Source organism: Melanotaenia boesemani, chromosome 9 (genome assembly GCF_017639745.1).
Source record: "Melanotaenia boesemani isolate fMelBoe1 chromosome 9, fMelBoe1.pri, whole genome shotgun sequence".
Taxonomy (NCBI): Eukaryota; Metazoa; Chordata; class Actinopteri; order Atheriniformes; family Melanotaeniidae; genus Melanotaenia; species Melanotaenia boesemani.
Window position 1 is genome coordinate 2,263,829 of NC_055690.1, and position 9,322 is coordinate 2,273,150.

The following is a 9,322-nucleotide window of genomic DNA, read 5'->3' on the forward strand; positions in this document are numbered from 1 at the left end:
GTTAGCGCCTTGCATGGCAGCTTCCGCCATCAGTGTGTGAATGTGTGTGTGAATGGGTGTGTGAATGGGTGAATGTGACGTATGATATAAAGCGCTTTAAGTATACGGACCATTTACCATTTTATAGAAGATATAAAAGTATAAATATAAAAACGTGTTTGTCATCTCGGCCGACATTCAGCTGGTCAGAAACAATTTGGCCCCAGACCAAATTTCGTTGTCGACCCCATCACACCACCACCACGGGCCAGGTCCACACCACCACGGGCCAGGTCCACACCACCACGGGCCAGGACCACACCACCACGGGCCAGGACCACGCCACCACGGGCCAGGACCACGCCACCACGGGCCAGGTCCACGCCACCACGGGCCAGGTCCACGCCACCACGGGCCAGGTCCACACCACAGGCCAGGTCCACACCACCACAGGCCAGGTCCACACCACCACGGGCCAGGTCCACGCCACCACGGGCCAGGTCCACACCACAGGCCACGTACACACACCACAGGCCAGGTCCACACCACCACGGGCCAGGTCCACACCACCACGGGCCAGGACCACACAACCACGGACCAGGTCCACACCACCACGGGCCAGGTCCACACCACCACGGGCCAGGACCACACCACCACGGGCCAGGACCACACCACCACGGGCCAGGTCCACGCCACCACGGGCCAGGTCCACGCCACCACGGGCCAGGTCCACGCCACCACGGGCCAGGTCCACACCACAGGCCAGGTCCACACCACCACAGGCCAGGTCCACACCACCACGGGCCAGGTCCACGCCACCACGGGCCAGGTCCACACCACAGGCCACGTACACACACCACAGGCCAGGTCCACACCACCACGGGCCAGGTCCACACCACCACGGGCCAGGACCACACAACCACGGACCAGGTCCACACCACCACGGACCAGGTCCACAACACCACGGACCAGGTCCACACAACCACGGACCAGGTCCACACAACCACGGACCAGGTCCACACCACCACGGACCAGGTCCACAACACCACGGACCAGGTCCACACCACCACGGGCCAGGACCACACCACCACGGACCAGGTCCACACCACCACGGGCCAGGTCCACACCACCACGGGCCAGGTCCACACCACAGGCCAGGTCCACACCACCACGGGCCAGGACCACACCACCACGGGCCAGGACCACACCACCACGGGCCAGGTCCACACCTCCACGGGCCAGGACCACACCACTACGGGCCTGGACCACGCCACCACGGGCCAGGTCCACGCCACCACGGGCCAGGTCCACGCCACCACGGGCCAGGTCCACACCACAGGCCACGTACACACACCACAGGCCAGGTCCACACCACCACGGGCCAGGTCCACGCCACCACGGGCCAGGTCCACGCCACCACGGGCCAGGACCACGCCACCACGGGCCAGGACCACGCCACCATGGGCCAGGACCACACTACCATGGGCCAGGACCACACCACCATGGGCCAGGACCACACCACAGGCCAGGTCCACACCACCACGGGCCAGGACCACACCACCACGGACCAGGTCCACACCACCACGGGCCAGGACCACTCCACCATGGGCCAGGACCGCACCACGGACCATGTCCACACTACCACGGACCAGGTCCACACCACCACGGGCCAGGACCACACCATCATGGGCCAAGACCACACCACCATGGGCCAGGTCCACACCACCATGGGCCAGGTCCACACCACCACGGGCCAGGACCACACCACAGGCCAGGTCCACACCACCACGGGCCAGGACTACACCACAGGCCTGGTCCACACCACCACGGGCCAGGTCCACACCACCACGGGCCAGGTCCACACCACCACGGGCCAGGACCACACCACCACGGGCCAGGACCACACCACCACTGACCAGGTCCACACCACCACGGGCCAGGTCCACACCACCACGGGCCAGGACCACACCACCACGGGCCAGGACCACACCACCACGGACCAGGTCCACACCACCACGGGCCAGGACCACACCACCACGGGCCAGGACCACACCACCACGGACCAGGTCCACACCACCACGGACCAGGTCCACACCACCACGGGCCAGGTCCACACTACCACGGGCCAGGTCCACACCACCACGGGCCAGGACCACACCACAGGCCAGGTACACACCACCACGGGCCAGGACCACACCAACACGGGCCAGGACCACACCACCACGGGCCAGGACCACATCACCACGGGCCAGGACCACACCACCACGGACCAGGTCCACACCACCACGGACCAGGTCCACACCACCACGGGCCAGGTCCACACTACCACGGGCCAGGTCCACACCACCACGGGCCAGGACCACACCACCACGAGCCAGGACCACACCACAGGCCAGGTACACACCACCACGGGCCAGGACCACACCAACACGGGCCAGGACCACACCACCACGGGCCAGGACCACATCACCACGGGCCAGGTCCACACCACCACGGGCCAGGACCACACCACCAAGGGCCAGGACCACACCACCTGAAGACTCCACCAGACAGGTGATGGAGACACACACACTTCCCTCTGCAAAGCTGATTCTGAGTCAACACACACCACCCAAACTCTTCTTCTTCATCTGGTCCTCCAACATTTTCTTACCTATTTTGTACAAGGATCTTGTTTATTTATTTATTTTAGATTTTGGAAGCTTTTTTTCTTCAACAGCAACCAATAAAAATATTCACTACAAAAAAAATACAAAATAAATTAAAGCTGCAAGCAGCGTTGGAGGCCCTCGCACCTCTGGCGCCACTCCGGCCTATTGCACCGCCCCATCAGCTTGCAACCTCCCTTCTACAACAGGAACGCACTCGCTCCCACAGCCATGAACCCATTCTTCCAGAGTTTATCTCCATCAAGACGTAATTTTCCTAATGAGAGGATCAGCTTTCATCTCAGCCTGTCCAGTGATGACATCTGAAGCATTCATGACCTTGTTTCTTACAAACTTGTGTTGAATTCTCACATAATGGAGCATGATTTTATCATGAGAAAAATTCCATGTAGCCACTAGGTGGCGCTGTACTCATTTTCATGTAAAGCCATGTTCAGGTAGGAACTCTAATGAGAACAGAAAAATATCAGCTCAATTGGTCAACTGACAGCAGGGTTAGAGCCACTTCCTGTTCCATGGCGAATGATTTAAACCATCACAGGAAGCCATTTTAATCTTGATGCTGTAAGAAGTCAGTCAACTTATCAGCCATGAGTTCATGAAGGATGATATTAATGAGTTTGTATTGGTTTTACAGATAATAAAAGGGTTAAAATGGTGGGACTTCCTGTTCCCAGGGCGTGGGGTTATGGCGTTGACAACATCAGGACATGAAGAGGCTTTTTTGTTTGTCCTGGCATGTTATATAAATATACCGCATTTGATGAATGTCAGTCAAAGCAGTGATTGGAGCTGATAGATTAAATATTTATAGGGGGCGCTACAGAGCCAATTTAACCTGCATAAGTCTGTTTGAATAAGTTCCAGACCTGACCACTGTCCTCCCTGCCGAGTTTGGTGGAGATCAAGAGTACATTGGGTCAGTTACAAGTACTTCCTGTTTCATGACAGTGGACGCCATTCGCCATGGTTTTGTTTGACAACGGAACTTGAGGTTTTTTTCTGTAGTGTCATGAAAGAGTGTGACCTGATCTGAAGCACTTTTGAATGTGTGAGGTTAATCCCTGATGAGCGGGACCCCGCTGTCTGAGAAAGGCACTTCCTGTTTCAAGTGGGTGGGGCGTTGGCCAAAACGAGAACTAGTTACATGTATCTGTTCAGGAGCAGACCCTGATTAATCACTGTAAGTGTCATATTGATTGGATAAAAATTGAGGGATTTATACATATTATTGACGTCACAGCGTCTTATCCAACCTTGTCATGGCGCCACGGTCTCGCCATGCAGCGTTGAGCAATGTCCAGATGACAACATCTGGACATGTAGATGTGGTCGGCATGGAACTGAAGTGAAACATTTGTAGTTTGGTACAGAATGAGTGTTGTATTTCAGAAATAGTGGATTCCGTGCTTGATGGCGAAATATCAAAACTTAATGAGGTGCCGCCGCTGAACGCCACCTCCTATTAGAAAATTTTCAATAACTTTTGACCACACATGCCTCTGGAGTGTTCAGACTGAGTTTGAGGTAAATATGATAAAATCTGTAGGAGGAGTTCGTTCAAATGCAAGGCAAAGAAACATGCAAAAATGACCCCAAAAATGACACTCTTTTCAAAATGGCCGACTTCCTGTTGAAGTTATCATATAGGTCCAAGAGGCTTTTTTGTACATCCTTCCAAGTTCTATCAATATACTGGATTTCAGCCATATCGCTCAATATAGTGGGCGGTTATTATCAATTAAATATTTGTAGGGGGCGCTATAGAGCCATATTGCAATTTTTCCAGCATATGTCAATGTGGCTGAGTTCCCAGCCTGACTGCGGTCCTTCCTGCCAAGTTTGGACCACTATTCGCCATGGTTACGTTTGGCGAAGGAACTTGAGATTTTTATTGTGGTATCATGAAAGGGTTTGACCTGTTGTGAAGCACTTTCAAGTGTGTAGGTTTTATTCCTGAGGGGATGGACCCCGGCGTCTAAAAAAAAGCACTTCCTGTTGGAAGTGGGCGGGGCTTAGGGCTAGTCTGGAATTGGTCATATGGATCTGTTCAGGGCCAGATCCTGATTAATCCCTGTAAGTCTGATGGGTATTGGATTAGAATTTAGGGATTTATAGTGATTTATGATGTCATGGCGTCTTATTGAAGTTCGCCATGGCACCACGGTATCGCCCTGCAGCGTAGAGCAAAAGTTTTCACTGGATATCATCACCAACTGGTTTTCTGCTGTCTGACCTAGTTTGGACCTAGTTGTGTCCAAAATGTGAGATAAGTCGGTCTCCGAGTAAAAACCATGACTTCCTGTCGCCAGGGGGCGTGGCCAATTCATAACCCAAATTTTGACATGTAGATGGGCTGAGTTTTATTTTCTTCTGTTCTTCAGAGGTTTTAGTGAAGAGTCATTCTCCAAAGAAAACATTGAAAAGAAAGTCTCATATTTCCTGAGCCCATTAACTCACATTTAGTCATTAAAAATATTAAATTATTTTAAATAAAAAATAATTAAATAAAAAATAATACATGAATTAATTTAATTTTAAATAAAACTGCATTACACTAAATGAAATCCCACAGTCCTTAGAAGGTTTTAAAACTCGGTAACTACAAACCGAGATGTGAAATATTAGTGTCATGATTAACTTAAAGGAGTCATCGCCCAGAAAACACACTTTTCCAAGTTAAAACATGAGTACTGGTGTACGAAGCGTTAACGCCCTGAAAGTGTTTCCGTCTGGACACGTTGTTCACAGCAGAACCGCCAACAAGGTAAAATCTCACCAACGCGTCATTTTAATCTGACCCTGGGATTCATCATCACAGGAGGCTATTTGAATAAGCCAGCCCCTCTTCCACACCTGAAGTCCTGCTGTAGGAGACGAGGAGACAAGGAGACGAGGAGATGAGAAAGACGAGGTGATGAGGAGACAAAGAGATGAGGAGACGAGGAGACGAGGAGCAGGCAGCAGCCAAATGAAACCATGTTGGAGGATGAGTAAAGGCTGCTACGTTTTCTTGTTGTGACGACATTTTTCTCGGCCGGACGTGAACGGGGACGGTTCTCGACACATCGGCCGAGCAGAACTTTCTTTTCGTGGGGCTCCGAGAAATATTGTGTGCTCGGTCAGACATTTGAGGAGGGCGTGGTTAACTGTGGCCTCCTCATCTCTCCTGATGGTTCGAGGGTAGCTTCACTGAACAGCTGATCGAGGTCGTTAGAAAGTACATAATGTAAACAACGTGGGATTTATAGACACAACGCCGCTGTGTGCACAACCCCGTCCTGCCACGAACAAAGTTTCACGTTAAATATGAAAAACCGAGTCAGCTGTTCCTCACACATTAAAACACATTAAATCCGAACTTTTCTTGTTCTTGTGGCCTTGAGAAGAAAAACAAAGTTCTCGCTTCCCGTCGGTAACAAGCTTGACGGAGAGCTGTAACCCTACTGGACTCCTCAGCGGCCACGGTTACATGTTTTATAATTCCAAATTAATTATTCTGAATTAAATCAGTCCTTTAAATAATCCTTTATTTACTTCGGCTTTAGGTCTGGGGGTTGGGAAGGGTTCTGATTGGACAGGGGGCGGGCGTGATGTGTTTACGTCTACCGGGAGAAATCAAACTCCAGGTTTTCTTCCGGTAGACGTAAAAACCCGACAGAGGTAGCGCTGGAGCCATGGCGCCTCCTCCATAATTATAAAATGGAGGATCTTTTTTGGTGTAGTTTTAGTACATTTTTTTCACATGTTTAGCTGTGTTTCTCATTCCACAGAAGCCCCGCCCATTCTGGTTCTACCTGGTTGTAAAGGTGACTAATCAGGCCTGGTAAACACCAGTTGGTATAAGAAGATTTATATTTCTAATTATTTTTAATGAGAGCTTTCAGGCATAAAGTGAGGACACAAAGACAGAAATCAGGGAAACATCTGGCTCATATTCAGTATTTAGTGAACTGGGAGAGACCTCTACTCTGAATCCTTTTAGATTTAGTGGATTTTTTCTAATGAAAAGAGCTCATTTACTTCCAGAACAGAAATCCGGCTCCGATCAAGCAAAAACCTTCATTTTCAGGTGTGTTTGCTGTGTGGGTGATTCATTTAAGGGTGAAGACAACCTCTAGACAGGCCAGGTAAGGCCAGGTAAAGACTGTTTCCTGGCAGAGTTGTTTCCTGGCAGAGTTCTGGTAACTTCACTTTTTTTCCAGTAGCCAGAGAAAAGAGGAAGACGTCAGCTGCAATGAGAGGAAGGTTTGCTCTGACCCAGCTGAAACACGGAAAAGCACCAGGCGACCAAAACGCTTTCACTTCTGCTCCGAGTCGCTCGGAGGTTAAACAGGAAGCAGAATAAATACGTTACTGAATAAACCCGTAAGTCACCAGTAAAGCACTGGAACAAGGTGAGAAATGAGGACTAGAAAGCAGAAGATGCTTTTTTCTTTCATTCTTTCTTTTTTGTCTTTACCCTTGCCAGCTAAGGTCAGCCTGAGGTGATGGTCACCATTCAGATTACATTCATCATCATCATCATCATCATCACCACCATTACCTGGCCGTACACCTTCGGCATGGCCGCTTCAGCAGCGCTTCGGCGTCTTCGATGCTCCGGGTGGTCGCCGGAGCCCGACGCGTCTCGAGGAGCACTACGAGCGGCCAGAGGCAGCGCTGGAGCCGCGGCGCCTCCTCCATCTCCGTCTGTTAGATCCTTACTGGTTTCAATGGTGAGAAATCCTCTGTTCTGCAGCGGCACGTAGCGCAGCTCCGGGTGAAGATGAAGAGTCGACGAGTTTATTCCTGAAGCCCCGAGGACTACGAGATACAAGGAGTACCAGAGAGACAACCGCATCCCGCCTGCTTGTGTTATCGCCATGTTTGTGTATGTTTGGCTTCCAGATTAGGTAAGATCGAAAGAGCTCCTTCTACTGGCCGTCATGCTACTGGTGCTGCGTTCACAGGCCATGGGGGTGTCAGGAAGAAACACAATTCTCCGTTTAAGATGCGTTTCTGCAGCGCTGTCTCACACAAAGCCAGTTATAAGAAATTCCACAGGGATCCACGCCGTGTCGGATTTTATCAACACACACGAGGACTGTAGAGAAACACCGCGTGGGGCGTTCAAATAAACACAAAAAGAAGCCGTGAAAAAACAACAATAACATTAAACGTCTCACAGGACCACACAGCACACTTCAAACCTGAGAGATTTTAGAAATATAATAATATTCTAAACTATATTTACTGACATCTGTTTCCACACAGCAGTAATAAAGATCAAATAACTAAAATAATTATAATTATATCATCCACAGTTTATAGTATATTTTTTTAGCATTGTTAAAAATGTGCAGTTTCCCTCTAGAATAAATTTAATAATTTAATCTACCCTGTAATGAATATATATATGTGTGTGTGTGTGTGCATATATATATATATATATATGTATATATATATATATATATATGTGTGTGTGTGTGTATTAGGGTTGTCAAACAATTAAAATTTTTAATCAGATTAATCACAGCTTTCAAATTAATTAATCACGACGCTCCACCTCCCCATTACCCTGGCCGGTCAGTGCTGCTGCCTGGGCCCCTGTCAGAACTTTTCTAGACCCGTCTCTGCATAGCTGAAGCGTAAACCCTGTCTACCACCAGTCAGCTACTGTGTTAGAGAAGGTCCTACTAACAACAACACTTTAAGGTGAATATGTGACGGTGTAAACCATGAACCGCTAGTTTCCTCCTTCTCAGCTGAACCATGAACACACGCAACAAAAGAGAAAAGCCGATCAGCTGATCACCGACAGCCGTCATAATTCACAGAACAACATGAGAGGAGAGGGAGGAAGCAGCTGCTGCACAAACAGAGACGACCAGAGATCCTCTAGAGCAGCCATGTTGGTGCAAAACATAGGATAAGAAAAAAAGAATATGGGAAAAGTGCAGGTGTGGAACCCTCTCACCGGGAAAAGAGTTTGTGTTAATACACTCATATTCTCCACAGAGGTGACATCTATGGTTTGCTCCATTAATGGTGTGTTCATTCTCAAGTCCATCCATAGAGCCACCCGGCTCATCTTTTCCATCATGCCTCTCCATGTCCTGCCATTATAACAGAGAAATGACGGATGTATGGGGGTTGTTATGTATTAATTATGTTAAAAATGTTTACACAATGAATTACATAAAGTAATTAACGCCGTTAACGCATTATATATACATATATACATATATATATATATGTATATATAAAGGAGCTGTCGGGGAGCCCCAAAATTGTACAATTCTCCATCAAATGTGGTATACAACAAGGTGATGCTCTACCTCAGCCAAATAATCAACAAGTCTGGCTATGGCTACCGACTCAGGAATGGGGCCACCATCAGTCACCTACATGGATGACATCGAGCTGTCCACTAAGAGTGAGCGAGACATGGACTCACTGATCCACACAACTAGGATCTACAGCAGGGACATCAGAATGTCATTCGGGCTGGAGAAATGTGGCCGAATAGTAACAAAGAGAGGGAAGGTAGTCCATACAGAGGGCATTACATTCCCAAAGGGCAGAATGACAGAACGAGAAAAGAAGCCACAAGGAAAGCTGCCATGAAGTCAGCTTAATGGCAAGAGCAAAATCCAGGCAATTAACAGCGATGCCCTGCCAGTGATCAGATA

The 9,322-nt window shown here is 49.4% G+C and overlaps 1 protein-coding gene across 3 annotated transcripts in view; it reads right to left on the minus strand.

Annotated features, from left to right (window-relative positions):
* The window catches only part of sorl1 (sortilin-related receptor, L(DLR class) A repeats containing), a 118,959-nt gene extending 111,443 nt beyond the window's left edge, over positions 1–7,516 (minus strand). For all 3 annotated transcript variants that reach the window (XR_006011502.1, XM_041994393.1, XM_041994392.1), the window contains exon 1: positions 7,195–7,516. Coding sequence is in view for 2 of the 3 variants with exons in the window: in XM_041994393.1 (XP_041850327.1) it covers positions 7,195–7,515 (321 nt within the window). In the remaining variant the exon portion in view is untranslated. The remainder of the gene's footprint in view (positions 1–7,194) is intronic.
* Positions 7,517–9,322: the final 1,806 nt, after the last annotated feature.